Source organism: Thalassophryne amazonica, chromosome 12, assembly GCF_902500255.1.
Source record: "Thalassophryne amazonica chromosome 12, fThaAma1.1, whole genome shotgun sequence".
Taxonomy (NCBI): Eukaryota; Metazoa; Chordata; class Actinopteri; order Batrachoidiformes; family Batrachoididae; genus Thalassophryne; species Thalassophryne amazonica.
Window position 1 is genome coordinate 51,110,222 of NC_047114.1, and position 18,434 is coordinate 51,128,655.

Here is an 18,434-nt window from a genome sequence, read left to right on the forward strand (position 1 = left end):
TGCAACAAGACAAGAGTCCCAGTTAGTGACTTTAATCCACACAAAAGTGACTCACGGTATTTTAATGGCTTTGCGAGGGGTTAAGAAGCGGACTTGCCATTTCTGAAGAGCAGCGAATCAAAGAACCAACGAGCTAGTGGATCGAAGCATTGCTTCACTGGTTCATGCTTCATGGTTGATTACAGACCCGCTGCAGACCAAACCCTGAATATCTGACTTTATTTGGACGTCCGTATGACTCTGAAACTCGGAAAAATCCGTATAATTTACGGACAATCCGTGTAGGTTGACATGTATGGTCGGAAAACCACAGAAAATGTAATTTCAGTCATCATAGAATGCCTTTCAAACACACTATTGTCTGAAAACTGTTTATAAACAACTCACCGTTTCTTGCTGAAATAAGTGCCCAATTTTCCTTGCACAACGTTTTTCCTGGATGCCATGATCATCGACTGGACTGGACTGATGCTATGTTTGTTTGATCTGGTTTGATTTTTCCCTGTGTATAGCTGCGTGGTGCATTGTGGGATCAAATCAAAAGCGGTGTTTACCGCGGGGACACGTTCAGCACTATTCGGGATTATTCAAGGTTTTTTTTTTTTTTTTTAACCGATGACGAATGATGCGTAAAAAAATCTGACCGATGCAACTGCATCGGGAGCAATAGGGGATTAAAGACCTTGCCCAAGGGCCCTTAGTGATTTTCCAGTCAGGCAGGGATTTGAACCCAGGATCTTCTGGTCTCAAGCCCAACACCTTAACTACTAGACTTAGTGTAGTCTTACACACCTATCTGCAGCTTCTCTCCCCCTGCCATCCCCTCATTACCCCATCCCCGTAGAGACGGTGCCTGCTCCCAGACTACCAATAACCAGCAAAAATCTATTTAAGCATAAAAATTCAAAAAGAAAAAATAATATAGCACCTTCAACTGCACCACAGACTAAAACAGTTAAATGTGGTCTATTAAACATTAGGTCTCTCTCTTCTAAGTCCCTGTTGGTAAATGATATAATAATTGATCAACATATTGATTTATTCTGCCTAACAGAAACCTGGTTACAGCAGGATGAATATGTTAGTTTAAATGAGTCAACACCCCCGAGTCACACTAACTGTCAGAATGCTCGTAGCACGGGCCGGGGCGGAGGATTAGCAGCAATCTTCCATTCCATCTTATTAATTAATCCAAAACCCAGACAGAGCTTTAATTCATTTGAAAGCTTGTCTCTTAGTCTTGTCCATCCAAATTGGAAGTCCCAAAAACCAGTTTTATTTGTTATTATCTATCGTCCACCTGGTCATTACTGTGAGTTTCTCTGTGAATTTTCAGACCTTTTGTCTGACTTAGTGCTTAGCTCAGATAAGATAATTATAGTGGGCGATTTTAACATCCACACAGATGCTGAGAATGACAGCCTCAACACTGCATTTAATCTATTATTAGACTCTATTGGCTTTGCTCAAAAAGTAAATGAGTCCACCCACCACTTTAATCATATCTTAGATCTTGTTCTGACTTATGGTATGGAAATAGAAGACTTAACAGTATTCCCTGAAAACTCCCTTCTGTCTGATCATTTCTTAATAACATTTACATTTACTCTGATGGACTACCCAGCAGTGGGGAATAAGTTTCATTACACTAGAGGTCTTTCAGAAAGCGCTGTAACTAGGTTTAAGGATATGATTCCTTCTTTATGTTCTCTAATGCCATATACCAACACAGTGCAGAGTAGCTACCTAAACTCTGTAAGGGAGATAGAGTATCTCGTCAGTAGTTTTACATCCTCATTGAAGACAACTTTGGATGCTGTAGCTCCTCTGAAAAAGAGAGCTTTAAATCAGAAGTGTCTGACTCCGTGGTATAACTCACAAACTCGTAGCTTAAAGCAGATAACCCGTAAGTTGGAGAGGAAATGGCGTCTCACTAATTTAGAAGATCTTCACTTAGCCTGGAAAAAGAGTCTGTTGCTCTATAAAAAAGCCCTCCGTAAAGCTAGGACATCTTTCTACTCATCACTAATTGAAGAAAATAAGAACAACCCCAGGTTTCTTTTCAGCACTGTAGCCAGGCTGACAAAGAGTCAGAGCTCTATTGAGCTGAGTATTCCATTAACTTTAACTAGTAATGACTTCATGACTTTCTTTGCTAACAAAATTTTAACTATTAGAGAAAAAATTACTCATAACCATCCCAAAGACGTATCGTTATCTTTGGCTGCTTTCAGTGATGCCGGTATTTGGTTAGACTCTTTCTCTCCGATTGTTCTGTCTGAGTTATTTTCATTAGTTACTTCATCCAAACCATCAACATGTTTATTAGACCCCATTCCTACCAGGCTGCTCAAGGAAGCCTTACCATTATTTAATGCTTCGATCTTAAATATGATCAATCTATCTTTGTTAGTTGGCTATGTACCACAGGCTTTTAAGGTGGCAGTAATTAAACCATTACTTAAAAAGCCATCACTTGACCCAGCTATCTTAGCTAATTATAGGCCAATCTCCAACCTTCCTTTTCTCTCAAAAATTCTTGAAAGGGTAGTTGTAAAACAGCTAACTGATCATCTGCAGAGGAATGGTCTATTTGAAGAGTTTCAGTCAGGTTTTAGAATTCATCATAGTACAGAAACAGCATTAGTGAAGGTTACAAATGATCTTCTTATGGCCTCAGACAGTGGACTCATCTCTGTGCTTGTTCTGTTAGACCTCAGTGCTGCTTTTGATACTGTTGACCATAAAATTTTATTACAGAGATTAGAGCATGCCATAGGTATTAAAGGCACTGCGCTGCGGTGGTTTGAATCATATTTGTCTAATAGATTACAATTTGTTCATGTAAATGGGGAATCTTCTTCACAGACTAAAGTTAATTATGGAGTTCCACAAGGTTCTGTGCTAGGACCAATTTTATTCACTTTATACATGCTTCCCTTAGGCAGTATTATTAGACGGTATTGCTTAAATTTTCATTGTTACGCAGATGATACCCAGCTTTATCTATCCATGAAGCCAGAGGACACACACCAATTAGCTAAACTGCAGGATTGTCTTACAGACATAAAGACATGGATGACCTCTAATTTCCTGCTTTTAAACTCAGATAAAACTGAAGTTATTGTACTTGGCCCCACAAATCTTAGAAACATGGTGTCTAACCAGATCCTTACTCTGGATGGCATTACCCTGACCTCTAGTAATACTGTGAGAAATCTTGGAGTCATTTTTGATCAGGATATGTCATTCAAAGCGCATATTAAACAAATATGTAGGACTGCTTTTTTGCATTTACGCAATATCTCTAAAATCAGAAAGGTCTTGTCTCAGAGTGATGCTGAAAAACTAATTCATGCATTTATTTCCTCTAGGCTGGACTATTGTAATTCATTATTATCAGGTTGTCCTAAAAGTTCCCTAAAAAGCCTTCAGTTAATTCAAAATGCTGCAGCTAGAGTACTGACGGGGACTAGAAGGAGAGAGCATATCTCACCCATATTGGCCTCTCTTCATTGGCTTCCTGTTAATTCTAGAATAGAATTTAAAATTCTTCTTCTTACTTATAAGGTTTTGAATAATCAGGTCCCATCTTATCTTAGGGACCTCGTAGTACCATAACACCCCAATAGAGCGCTTCGCTCTCAGACTGCAGGCTTACTTGTAGTTCCTAGGGTTTGTAAGAGTAGAATGGGAGGCAGAGCCTTCAGCTTTCAGGCTCCTCTCCTGTGGAACCAGCTCCCAATTCAGATCAGGGAGACAGACACCCTCTCTACTTTTAAGATTAGGCTTAAAACTTTCCTTTTTGCTAAAGCTTATAGTTAGGGCTGGATCAGGTGACCCTGAACCATCCCTTAGTTATGCTGCTATAGACGTAGACTGCTGGGGGGTTCCCATGATGCACTGTTTCTTTCTCTTTTTGCTCTGTATGCACCACTCTGCATTTAATCATTAGTGATCAATCTCTGCTCCCCTCCACAGCATGTCTTTTTCCTGGTTCTCTCCCTCAGCCCCAACCAGTCCCAGCAGAAGACTTCCCCTCCCTGAGCCTGGTTCTGCTGGAGGTTTCTTCCTGTTAAAAGGGAGTTTTTCCTTCCCACTGTAGCCAAGTGCTTGCTCACAGGGGGTCGTTTTGACGTTGGGGTTTTACATAATTATTGTATGGCCTTGCCTTACAATATAAAGCGCCTTGGGGCAACTGTTTGTTGTGATTTGGCGCTATATAAAAAAATTGATTGATTGATTGATTGATTGACTAGACCATCACCTCCCCAAATAGAACTGTTTACAATGTTTCCTAAGCGATATGTAAACAAGTGACGCTCTCGGGGGTTAGTAAGGAATTGTATTTTGGAAATCTCTACCGGATGTGTTTTGAGATATCCATTGGATGACTTGACACTTTGTGTAGACTTCCTGCTGTCCGCGCGGCGTTCGCGCGGCGTCTGTTTCGTCAGTGTAGTTCGGATCGCGATGGCGGAAGGACGCAGAGAGCAGCCGCCTCATCCTCTCCTCTCCTTACCGCCGGCCAGCAAGCGACCCTGCTTGCGCCCCGCTCCCCGAGGTCCCGGCCCGGGGCCCGGACATGGCAGCGGCTTGTCGAACTCCCGGTACCGCTCCCCGGAGACTCTCCTGGACTGCGCGGCGAAAGCGGTGGCAGAGAAGTGGGCCTTTGAGAGAGTGGAGGAGCGCTTCGAGCGAATCCCGGAGCCCGTGCAGCGTCGCATCGTCTACTGGTCTTTTCCCCGAAACGAGAAGGAGATATGCATGTATTCATCGTTCCAGTGTCGGGTCGCCGGCGAAGATGGCCCGTCGGCGGCTTCAGCCGGCGCTGGGACTGCTTCTGGAACCGGAGCTCCCACCGCCGGCAGCGGCGGAGGCGGAGCTGCCGCTGGTACAGCGGCTGCTGTGGGGGCAGCCGGAGCGGCGGGGACCGGCGACGGGCTTCCGTTCCGCCGCGGTATCCGGCTTCTGGAGACCGGTTGCGTGGAAAACGTTTTGCAAGTCGGTAAGTGGATTATTTAAGGATCTGAAGGCTGTGGACCGAACTCTGGAAGTTTTCTGCGCTTTAGCGGAAAGTGTGCAAAAGCGTCACACATATATCCGCACACCGCTCCGTGTTTAAGTGTAACACACGCTTATGGGAACATTTTTTCTTATTAAATTCCACGTTTACGTGGGTTTAAATAAAGGTGGTGGTGGGGTGTTACGGGAGAAAACGTCGCTTGCTAGCTTAGCCGAGAGGCTGCCGTTTAAAAATTAAAGGGCTTCCTATTGTGGTTTTTCATTACTGTGCGGTTGTTGTGGATTTATTGTTATTTTTGGTCCACTTTTGCCTTCGTGTTCGTGCGCGGACTGGCGATGTTTTGCGGCTTTTTCAGCACTTTTTCCCCCCTCGGTCTTCCTGGCTGACCGGAGCTTGTCGCTGCCTTCGCCCCGCAGACGCGCATGGGGAGGCGGGGAGCAGGAAGGCTGACAGACGGCCGACACAAAAGCTTCATCTGTATTTGCTCAAATTCCCTTCTCGCAAAAGTCGTTTTTCTTCCTGAACGCACCGCCGATGGGAGGATGGTTTAAGCACGGGACAAAGGCAGTTATTACGTCTTTTATTATGATTAATCCAACGTTAATCCGAAAGAGAGAGAGAGGGAAAAAAAAAACCCTACAGCTTTTTTTGTTGTTTATTTGCTGCTGGTCTGACAAAGAGCGCAGTTACCACCAGCGCGGACAGATATGGGTTTGAGTTGTTTTATTATTTTTTCCTTATTGAAGTTGACCCGTTGGACACTGTGCACGGCGTTAATTTGCCTCTATTTACAGCACAAAGACCTTCCAGTTGAAATGATCGATCAGCGTCTCGCGTTTCCAGCGCTGCAGAGAGCCCGTTTCCAAACAAAGGGCCATTCCGCAAAGCTCCATCAACACTCTCCTTCTCATTAGCTCCGTACCTCTGGCTCTCCACGACCACTCACACAAAAAAATAGCTCACACATCAAGGAAATTGATGAGATAGGACCGATGCATAGTCAAAAACAGCCTTTTATGGTTGCCGTGAGGATTTTTCTTCAGCCATATGGTGTGAGAGCCACTGGAGCTTGTCTGGGGTTTCATGTTGCTCCAAGGTGGCTGGGGGAAAGCTGGAGAGGGACAGAAAAAAAAGATCCTTGGTGACTGTGTGACTGCTGTATCTGATGGCAGCCGAAAACTGCTTGTTGAGTCTATTTCATTAATGAAATCTGAGAGTGAGTAATATAGAAGTCATATTTATCGTTTGTAGAATTGGTTGCAGATTGCCTCCATACGGTTTGCAAGTCTGAGCCCGCTGGGGAGAAGAAATTATAACGTCAGATAAACAGTAAAATTAGTGAAGCAGATTTGTTCTTTTCTTGATGACCCCCCAAGGCCTAAATGTGCACGTACAGGCAAGTGTTCTGTCTGTCAGCAGGATTATGCAGAAGTGTTTCAGCTGATCTTCTCAAAACTTTTTTGGGGATGAGTCTCATCAAAAAAAGAATAGACCACTAAATTTAGTAATTGAACCTAATATTTTATGATGGGTTAAAAACTAGGGGTGGAGCAGTACATCGCTTATTGTGATAATTGTATTTGTGTGTGTGTGTGTTTTATGAGGATTGTAATACCTTGAAAAGTCAGGTATTGCATGGAAGAAATAATGTCCCCTTGCAGAAGAATTATAAATGGCTTATAAAATATACATGTATAAAACAGCATCAAATATTTCAATTCATTCTTAAGATTACATGGTTTTTGTAAAGGCTGTGGCTACGGGTACGGACCAGTATCTACAGAGACCATTCTAAAGATACAGAGGGTGTCTTACCGATCAATCAGAATGTGCAAATATGTCCGTACCCGTACCATATGCGGCTAAAGGTCCGGTAAGGCTTCAAAACTCATCCGTACATTGTCCGTATCTTCACTGAACCTTTAGCAGTCCCGCAGAAGATACGGATGTACGTACCCGTAGCCACTTCGTTTTGTAAAAGTTGAACATTTATCACTGATTACTTTCTGCATAATTAGTGTGAACAGCAGTGTAGTTATGTATCGTGATATGTATCATATCCGGGAGCTAGTGTATCTTTCCACCCCTAGTAAGAACAAAGCTAAATAAATGAATAAAAAAATTCTGATTACTGTATATTTTAAGCATCTAGTGATTTACCTGTGGTAGTCAGTATTTTGCAATTAACCATAATGCATTGTGGAGTGTTCGCCATGGCGTTCGTGTTGGAAGTGCTCCAGTTTGGTGCTGATCGCTTCCTTGATTATTTGAGCAAAAACGCAATGAACTAAACTTATTGAGACTTAAACTGCCTTGCCAATAGCCCTCTAGCCTAAGTTGTGGCGATTGTAGCGTAGTAGTGGGGATCTCTGGGCACCTTGCGATACGATTAGATTCTATTACTATTCAGAGGTCCGTGATTCCATTATGAAATGATTATCAATGTATCTTGATGCATCTTTTTTCTACACAGCATTTCTTTTCTCTTGTTGTGTCCCCAGAAACGAGAGGCTCGGTACAACTCGGTACTTTTCAAAGCAGCCTATTTTTAATGAGCCATGATGGATGTACTTCAAATACATTCTTTAACAGCTCAGCCATAGTTGCACCCATGTGGCCCTCATTCACTGGTTCTAAATTCTAAAACCCAAGGGTGGGGGTGCATTGCTACTGCTCCCCTGCTATAAGAGTGTGTTCTCTAATGGCAGGGGCCAGCAGAGTCACCATGTACACCACATAAATCCACCAGCTATTGCTGTATTTTCACATCTGGCCACTCCTTTTTTTTGATGAAAGTTGGTTGAATGCCCATCCTGAATTATATCAATTTTGTGTGCCAACACATCATAAAAAGCAAAAAATACTGAGTTTTCTTGTGGTTTTTCTGATTGCTTCTGCCTCCTGTGATCATGTTGTCAGTGTGTCCTGGTCTTTCCTGAGTTTGGTAAATGTACCAGGTGACCCACAGTAACTTTTGTTTTGCAGCGGCAATTATTTATGTTTTAAAAATGTATTTCTTATTTTACCCATGCATGCAATTTATTTATTAATCAGTAGTAGTCACATGACAATATCACTTTAAGAGTTTACAGTATGAGAGGTGTGCACAAGGCTTAATGGATCGGCACTAAACGGGTGAGTTACTTGTGATGAAATCAGACTTGAAATATATGCAGGGGTGGGCGTTCCAACGAATGTAGTGTTGGTTGTGACTCATGTATCCGCCCACTCTTTCATCGGGCAGAAGTTTGCGTGGAAAGCCCTGGGGGGCGTTTTGATGCTTGAATACAGTATATCTAGCATAAAAAACAAAAACGTGATTTTGTTGTGTATGTATGTGCACAGCAGCCTCTCTCTCTCTCTCTCTCTCTCTCTCTTTGGCTGTGCTGTCATGGCCGTTGCCCCTGTCTGGCTGTAATACTCTGAAAAATTACTGTACACCTGTGTTTCAGCTACTTTCGTCTTATTTTGTCACTGTGTACTTTTGTGAACATCACATAATTTGAAACAAAGATCGCGAAGCGCTCAAATCTTGTATCTAGTTAGCAACGGCTAACATTAGATATTGAGGTAACATGAGGTAGTCCACTTTGCTAACAGACATCTGTGCTATAAGCTGTGCTGGCATCCGGTGGGCTTTCCTCATACAAAGCACTCTTCAAAACTCTCTTCAAAACTGGGATTCAAAGCGACGATCGCAGGTTGAAATCAAGTCACGAAGTGGCCCAAACTAAGCTACGATGCCGAGTCTCTCTCTTTTTCTCACACACACACACCAGTGATGGGATTTTTCGTGAATTCCCGGAAATCTGGGTTTTTACTTCGGTGGCCAACGTTTCCGGGTTATTTTTGTTTTCTTGGCCTGTGTTGAGGAAACGTCTCTGAGATGCCATTGTGGCTATTAAGTCTCACGTTTTCACGTCCTGATCTGAGACTGAAGGATAAATGTAACGTGTCTCCGCTCCTCCACACAGCTTGTGAATTCTGTGTCATGTTCAAACTACAAAGAAATGGATGGAAATTCTGTTCTGCTGAAGGGAGACAATTTAAAGTTAATCAGGAATAAATTCAAATGGGCCTGCTTAAAGAAAAAGGACCAAAACACAACCCGACTTTTTTAAAATCATCGTTTACAGAAAAGCTAACACTCCCAGTAAGCCTTTGATCTTCATCATGTTATGTCATGTTTTTGACGCAGTTCCTTGTCACTTGATTCTCACCCAAATCAAAATCTGTCTTTGGGATGAATTTACTTCAAACTGTCTCCATGCAAGCTGTAGCCTGGTAAATCTGCATTTTATGGTTTCTTCTGTTACATGGGTGTGAAATATTCATGTGGAGGAAAATTTGATAAATATTTAACACGCTCGAAGAAGTCAGATATTGATGTGAAAAACATTTGTGGGTTATTTTGCACACCACTTAAGTTGTGAGTATCCCAGAAATGCTGACGTCAGCACTGGACGGAAAAATCCATGTTATTGTGTTTCCCAATTTATATAAGTGAATAAGAATGAAATTGAAATTGAAACCCAAATCAGTGTTCCTGAGAATTAAAAGTGATATTGGTGACTTAATGAACAGTAGGTGCAGCTTTACTTGTATCACATTTCGTGTTCATGTCAAGACGTTATCAGTTGTTATAAAAGCACACATTGCTGAAGTCAGATGTTTACATAAATGTAGAGCGACACCAGTAACAGTCCAATGTGGATTTTGGAAACAGTAATAATACTGTATTCTAATCCATGGGGCAGAATGTGTATTATAGTTCTGTCATCTTACCATTATGGGCAAATATGCTTTTTATGACTAAAATGAGCAGGAAAATGGGAAAGAGAAATAGCTATCATGTAGCTTATTAATTTCACCAGATTGCACCATTGGAGGGGAGATGATGGTCTAGTGCAGTGATTTTCAACCTTTTTTGAGCCGCGGCACTCTTTCACGTTTTCACGTTTTGGTTTTGTTTTGTTAACTTGTTCACTCGGGTTAAAACCTCTCTCTGCTCCGCGCTCGCTGCGCACTGATGGTTCTCAGACTGTAATGTGTCGTGCCTGCATTCAGGAATCTCCCTCACGCACCCCCTCCCTCACAGTCTGCAGCCTGTTGACTGCGTGTGCGCACACACACACACACAGACACACACCGACAGCTCCGCATTTTAGACGGCTTTTGAAGAAGACGGCCACTGTTTAAATCGTCCGTCTTATCCAAACGGCAGGACGGATCGCTCTTCAGCCTCCATGTTATTGTCCCGCCTTAAGACGAGAGCAAGGCTGCAGCACAATGACGTCAGATTCTGAGTTGTTTTCTGCTTTGTGGATAAAATAAATAATTCATGGTAATCGCGAATATGAAAAATAATCGCGATTGACGAATATTGTAATAATTGTGACAGCCCTAATCTCAAGTGTTTTTTAGACGTGTCGACACTTTTATTCACAATAATCTGCCACTCTAATATTCACGGAGCGCAGAGGCTGCCTTCAGCGAACCCAGTTGTGAGCGAGAAGGCCCAAGTCTGACCACGGTGACATCAACGGAGGTCAGGCCGCCTTCCCCGCACACCTCCACAGCCAACGCGGTTTCTCCTTCCCCAGAGGAGCCATGCTCCGTGAGCAGCTGAGATTCACGCTGTAGTCAGCAACCCATAACCATGGAGACGCACAACGCTATGTGCGCAAGTATGTCTATTATACTATAGTACAGCGCTTTGCTGCCATCTACTGGAATAAAAGAGCATTACATCATCTGCCACACTATTACAGCACATACACCCGATAATGGTGATATTTGATAATTGCCCACGGCACCCCTGACGATTGATCATGGCACCCTAGGGTGCCGCGGCACCCCGGTTGAGAATCACTGGTCTAGTAGTTAAAGTGTTGGGCTTGAAACCAGAGAATCCTCAGTTCAAATCCCAGCCTGACTGGAAAATAGCTAAAGGCCCTTGGGCAAGGTCCTTCAGTCACCACATTTTAATCCTTAATCCCTTAAGCCTAGTTTACACATAGACGGTTTTGTCGGCGGGCAGTACGTAGACCGAAGTTCGCGGTAGTTCCGGCTGTTTTCGCAGTGGAAAGGGGTGGAGCATTTCACCAGCGTTTTAGCCGCCGTACTATCCGCAAATACGCGGATAAAACGCCGCTAAATCCGCCGAATAAAGCGGCGTTTTGACGCTGTGGCATCCGGCACACGTCAGGCAACGGGGGTTAATACCCAGTTCTATCCTTTACAATCGCAGGTTAAGACGCGCATGAGAACGCGGTGTTCTGCTGCCACCGATAATGCCCTGTGTACTGCTGGATTTATCCAGGCAAATCCTGCGTTACTCCTGGAACTTTTGCATATAGGCACCGCCCCCAGAGTATAATAGGCTGAAGCAGCAGGAATACATGCCTCTGTCACTGCAGGGGGAGGGAGATCATCCTCAGCCTTTTATTCTCCTTCCTTTTACCCTCCTCAACGTGTTGCTCCGTCTCCACCACAGGGCTACCCTCTGCTTCCGAACCAGACCTCTTGGTAAGTCCTTGCCATTGGCAGTTTTCTTTTAGGAGGCATACTGGAGCTTCTCTGCAAAAATATCTGGAGCTGGCCGCGAGTGAGAGGCCTGCATGCAGCGCGCTAGCGTTTTAATATTGACCGCCGCCTATCGGCCGTTTGGAACGCCGTTAACCGGGAGGTGGCGTTTAGAACGGCGTACTGTCCGCTAGCGCCGCCGTTTTGTCTGCCTCTGTCACCGGTTAAAACTTGAGGACACCGATGTGGGCTCTATCACCGTTTTACACGCCGTTGATTAGGGATACAACGCCGGCCGCCAATTACGGCGGTGTAAACTGCGGCACTACAGGAAGGGGCAGGATGAAACGGCGATTAAAAAGTATCAAACGCCGTTGTTCGCGTTGTCTCCGTCGTCACGCAAATTCTCTGGGAGAGCGGAATTATTCGACATGTTGAATAATTTTTCGATGATTCCCGGTAAAGCTGGAACTAAGCCACGCCCCCTAGTGCTGGCGTTAACAACGGCGTACGATCCTTAAACGGGGCTTTAGTTGCTCCCAATGTGTAGTGAGCACCTTGTATGGCAGCACCCTGATATTGGTGTGAATGTGAGACATTATTTCTAAAGCGCTTTGAGCGTCTGATGCAGATGGAAAAGCGCTATATAAATGCAGTCCATTTACCAGATTGCACCAAATTGCATGTACTATTTCAAAATTTTCTGGGGGAGGTCCTCTAGATCCCCCACTAGGTGCCACAGCCTTGACATCTTGGAGAAAATTTTCAGGTTTATTTTCTTTGTTTCTTTTCTTCAAGATCCACTCACATCACTGACACATACACACATCAAACTAGACCTTATTCATGTTTTTGCTATGCTGGTGATACACATCAGAGTCATGTTGATGGACATGCACAGGTGGTTCTGTAGCTGCTCACCCTTTGTTTACCACTGGGTAGTGCTACATACAGTACCAGAAAGCACAGCATAGAAGAAGCTTAGAAAAAGAAGCCTACAGTTGTTGGGCATCGTGTCTTATTTTTGTGTGCCGAAGTTCTTCTGCATTCCTTGATGTGTGATGTAAATATTGACATCCTGCAGAGATGATATGTCATTATGAGTTCACAAGATTGCATGGTTGGGGGTCTTACAGATCACATGACACGGTTTGGATTGGATCACTGTCTTAAGTCATGGATCAGATTGGTGACAAATGTAATTGCTGTGGGGGGTGGAGCCCATCCCAACAGACACCTTGGACAGGATACCAGTCTATCGCAGTTCCACATACGTGTAGACAGACAAGGTCATTCACACCCGCAGGCACATCTACTGTCAATTTAGAGTTACTAATAAACCTAACCTGCATGTCTTTGGAAGTGGGAAAAAGCCGGAGCACCCAGAGGGAGGACATGCAAACACCACACAGAAAAGGACCAGATGGGACATGATCCCAGAACCTTCTTGCTGTGAGGCAGCAGTGATAACCACTAGTCCACTGTTCCATCTTTACAGTTTTTTCTATTAAATTGCAACATGAACAGTAACAGTGAATAGAAGTAGCCTTTGTCAATGTCATAAAAAGTGTTTTAAAAAAGAAAAACAAAGCAGACCCAAGTTTATAATGTCAAATTCTTTTTCAAAAAACTGAGGATGTCTACAATGTCTGCTGAGAGGGTAGTAATAATTATCATTTTATTTATATAATGCTTTGAGGATAAATCCCATTCGACAGAAGTGAGCAAAGTTGTTTTTGTTTTTGTTCCCGGTGCTCAGTGGGCTCTTCAGCTCTCAGCTGAGGATGGTATGACACATACTCACCGATCAGTCTCAGCCACAGCAGTGCCCAAATTTTATCCTCATCTTCCTGTTATTACTTAGAAATTATTGCCATGCTTGGACAATCGCATGTGTCTGGCTTCACAGGTTGTCTCGGACATAGTGCGAACAGCACGATGCAGCAGACTGTCTGTCTGTTTTTCATCATGCTTCATTCATGTGAATTCACAGCTTTTTTCCTGCTCACAATCGGCCCACAATTTTGATTTCATTAACATCTGCATAGAGAGTTGCAGTTCTTACTTTAAAATGAGTCACCATGACAGTAAATGTATTATGTAAACTTTGTGATTGGGCAGTGCAGTCTCATTTGTGGGCAAGTGCTAAAGGGCTAAAATATGCTGCATATGACATAATTTATCTACTTCCGGGGACAGAAACATGGCATTGACTCTGAGTTTTTGGGAAAATTACACACAAACAAAAGTGAGAATGTGAAGAAAAAGTGATGATGCGGTGGAATGTGGACATGTGTTGCGGTTTGTTTATGACAAGGAACTCAGATGTGTTGAGGCGGTTGTGTGCAGGCGAGAGAACGCAGCTACTCTGGTTAGCTTTGTAGGCTTACGACTAACCTCTCACATTTGTCTCGTCTTCCCTTCTCCACTGGGAACCTAAAAAAAACTGCACTTTTTGTGACTGCTTCGGTGATTGCAGACAAAAACAAAACAGTGCACCATTTTCCCATGTGAAGTTATGCTGTGTATATATTGCGCAACAGGAGCGGCTGTCTCCATAAGTGGTCAAATCCTGCGATATCACTAAGGGTTCAAATGAGACTGCGCTGCCCTGTGGCTCATAAGCATGCTGAATCGTGAGGTGTGGTTCATTTGCTGGACAGTTGAGTAATTAGCATCCACATCAAATTGTGAATTTTATATTTAATGTCTCCAGTCAGTACATGGCATGTTGGTACAGTGGCTCATGTGCAGTGTTGCCACAGTTACTTTGAAAAAGTAATCCAATTACTGATTACTGATTACTCCTTGAAAAAGTAACTTAGTTACTTTACTGATTACTCAGTTGTAAAAGTAACTAAGTTAGATTACTAGTTACTTTTTTAGTTACTTTCCCCAGCTGCCGACAACAACCCTCTGCCACCTCAACGTGTCAATGATACTTGTTTTGCCAAAACTCACTTTATAGTCACCCTTTCTTGACTTCAATGAAAATAAATACTTGTTTTATAAAAAGTAAAATAAAGACCTCTTTCTTGACCTCATATTTAACTGTTGACAGCACTGTAACAGTAAAACTTGCAATTTCTAACCTACATTGTTTATAAATGTAACTATTAAATTCTTTCTAACATTTAAATTCTCTCTAAACATTTTACTTGTCAAAATTATTATTATTATAAGTAGTATTAGTAGTTGTAGTAAAAAAAAAAAAGGCTTCAAAACTGGACCTTTAATCTAGGGGTGTTGTGGGGGGGGGGGGGGGGCACATCCCTGCCCCACGCCCCATTCCAGCTGGATTCGCCCCTGCTTTGGCGCTTGAGTACAAAGAATGGATATAATTTATTTATGCAGAAAACATGACCAGATTTACAGGTAAGAAAGTTTTATTGCGTTTTCACATCATGTGGTCCTCAGAAAGAGAGTTTAGGTGTATTTGAGTGGAAAATAGTGTTAGTTGTTGACGCGTTGCGGAGGATCAGCTGTTTTTAGCAGCAGATACGGAGCAGCTCAGCTCAGAATTCTAAATAAAGGAGAAAAAAAAGCATAAAAATGTCTTCGTAAAGCTCAGTGCAGGTGTGCTGTTGTCACCGTGCTTTAAGAGGTGAAGACGAGTTGTAACTGCTGCAGAAATCCGTGGATGAAAAGCTCACAGAACTCCCCGCTTAAAGTGGGGAGTTCAGTCGAACCCCGGCTCCCTGCCCACGGACCAAGTTTAATGCTGCTATCGACCCACAATGCAAAAATAATAGTAACGCACAGTGACATGGAGAAGTAACTTTAATCTGATTACTGATTTGGAAAGATTAACGCGTTAGATTACTCGTTACTAAAAAAAGTGGTTAGATTAGAGTAACGTGTTACTAAGTTTTTACTATGTTACTATGATTTTTAAAATGACAGCAGTATTGTTATTGCAAGCTTACTAAGTAACGCGTTACCGGCGTCATTGCTCATGTGTTGCTTGTTGTTCAAATTTGAGCCATACCACCTAAAAAAATGGCAAAGGTTATACAGTCATTAATGCTCTTTTAGTAATGTTGCATCAGTCCTTTACAAAACATCAGTAACACTTGTTGGATAAAGCTGAATGTGCATGATGACTGTGTTGCTGAAGTAATGTTCACGTGAAGAGAGACATATGGGTCTTAAACAAAACAGTATAAAACTTTGAGTATAATGTGAACCGCATTATTGTTTTGCAGTGACAAATGGATGACAACTAGCTCAGCTGCTGTGATACTCTGTAAGCAATGGCTGTCCAATTTGGCACCCACTGGACACATTTGGCCTCCATCCCTTTGTTTTGACCTGCTTCAGCAACGGTGCCTGGAGTGAAATTTTCAAGAAAAAAGGGGGTTGCCCATGTATCATGAGATTGGCTTGACTGCAAATGAGGGCACTGTAAAAACAAACAAAATAAAACTTAAAATATAAATAATCATTCATTAATCATAATTAAGGTAAAAGTTTGAAATAATCGTGATATTTATTTGGAGTTGTACCACCCAGCCTTATTCATTGCTCTTTGAAAGCGTGTTCCTGGATTGTTATGTTGTTGTATTAAGTTGGTGGCATAAATTGGTTTTTAAAATGACGGCAGTATTATTATTGCAATTATTTCTGTGCAAATATGTCATCCAACAAAAGCAGATATTATCTCGGGCTGATGCCTTTAATGTCACAGCTTGTGTGTCTGCAAAGACTTTCTCAGAAATACGTAATTGGGTGTATGATTAACCTGTTAATAAGATGTCCCATGTAAAATTCTTTTAAAGTTTGTATGTGACAGTATACAACACAATGTTAGGGAGGGGCTTATATAAGTTGTGAGCTGTATTTGTTTAAGTGAAAAAGTAAACTGCCAAAACAAGGCATACACCCAAAAGCAAACACTTCCAGTCTTACCTGCCTCACAGGGAAATCATTTCCAATCTCCCCCAAGGTCAGTCATGGCAGGCACACGGTTTTGTCTTTCTGTTAACAGAACACAAGACAGGTGAAATAGTTGTGTGACACCAAGATAAGATTTGAATGTTGGCTTGTTCTTTAGTTTGTAGACCTTGGCAACAAGCTACTGAACAGAACACGGCTTTGTTTTGTGGCTGTATGTGGACAGGGTGAGCCACCTACTACACTTAATACACATGCAGGATCATGCTACACACCTGTAAGTGGCAGTTTGACATTACCTTCTCCTTACGTGACAATGAATAACTACCTGATGTGACAGCATTGCTTGATTTTTAAAAAAGCTTGACGGACATGCATCATGTACATTGTAATCAGACCTGATGAAGTGCGATCAGAAATGAGGCATGGTTGCATGCTTACACTTGTTTGTTGATGATGCATGTTAAAAACACATTCTCAGGCATAAGGGTGACTCCAGGACTGTACTGATTAGGTAGCTGGGGGAGTGTGGAGGGGAGGAGAGATTTCAGGTATTTAATGAGTGTCACAGCCTTGGCTAAAGTGATATTTGCATGGGATGGCAGTGAAGTATTTTACCAAAAGCTGTTCCTCCAGAAAGCTGCAATGTCACCATCACAATTAGGACAGCACAATATATATGCCACTAATATGTTACTGAATAGTAATAATTTTTTTTGATAAGGTGTATGTGTGGGTGTAGTATTGTGTGTGCTTGTGAGGAGCACTTCATGTACGATATACAGTATTGCTATATGTATTTACCTGTTGAATGATGTTTTATGTGTGATGTTTGATGTTTTTGTGTGGGCTATATTTATCTGTATCTAGGGACTGCAGATGCAAATTAGCCTAAGGCTAACTCTGGTGCAGTGCATCAAATGGTTACATTTATGTTTTAATTCCACATGGTACCTTTCAAATAAATTGAATTGAATATACTATAATTTCCGGACTGTAAGTCACTTCTTTTTCACATGTTTTGAACACAGCAGCTTAAAAAAATGATGCAGCTAATTTATGGATTTTTACAGGGTTTCTCATTCGCCCTATTGACGTATCCCATAATCCCTTGTGCGCCAGACAGTCGCTGCAGTCAAACAACATAGAGAATCCGCATGATGACAATTGTAAATGAATATTATACTACACAAATGTAATTTTTTATGCTTTTTGTCACGTTAATAAGAGACTGCATGCATGATACCCTGAAAACTTGCTAAAACAATTATAACAAATAAACCGTGTCTGCTACGTTTAATCTGCGTGGAATTTAATAAACGAATTTCAGACATATTACTGTGTGTGTGTATATATATATATATATATATATATATATATATATATATATATATATAAAGTCTGGAACAAAGAGGACAAACAGTGTTGTGAAGAACAATAATAAAGACTTTAAAGAGCAAACTTCACTTTCCCCCAGAATGACATGATCAGGAAGCGAACGTAGCTCACAGCAGCTACCATTGAAAATAACGGAGAGACAGCCTGTGATTCTCGCATGTTTACATAAAACAAACGCAGTAACAACGTCTATAAACCCAGAGAATATATTCATGAGAGTTTTAGGCACAGTATAAAAATAGTTTTATGTTGCGATGTTAATGCTGTTGTCGTTGTGCAGCGGTTAAAGTGCAGCCAGATCAGAGCATCTCAATGCAATTCTCAATGTTACTGAGATCTCGCAGCGTGGAAACCTCTCCAAGGTTTTGCGGGATTTGAAACGTCAATAGGGCGAATAAGGCGAAATACGTCAGTTGATTTCCTGAAAGCTGCAGTCCTCATGTGGGGTAAATTCACTCACAGAATAAATATAAGGTCTTACCTGTTCATTTTAGTGGATTCATCATACTTTAATTCCTTGTAGTGGCTGAAGAAAAGTCCCTCTCTGGGACTTTGTGCCAGAGTTGCTCCATCAGATTAGTCAGCAGAGTTC

The 18,434-nt window shown here is 42.2% G+C and overlaps 1 protein-coding gene across 2 annotated transcripts in view; it reads left to right on the top strand.

Moving 5' to 3' along the window:
• Positions 1–4,444: 4,444 nt before the first annotated feature.
• zswim5 (zinc finger, SWIM-type containing 5) overlaps positions 4,445–18,434 on the top strand; it is a 158,079-nt gene continuing 144,089 nt past the window's right edge. Inside the window, exon 1 of one of the 2 annotated variants that reach the window (XM_034182377.1) lies at positions 4,445–5,008. In XM_034182377.1, coding sequence (XP_034038268.1) covers positions 4,474–5,008 — 535 coding nt within the window. In that variant the 5' untranslated portion in view covers positions 4,445–4,473. The remainder of the gene's footprint in view (positions 5,009–18,434) is intronic. The other variant, XM_034182376.1, reaches the window with a different exon arrangement.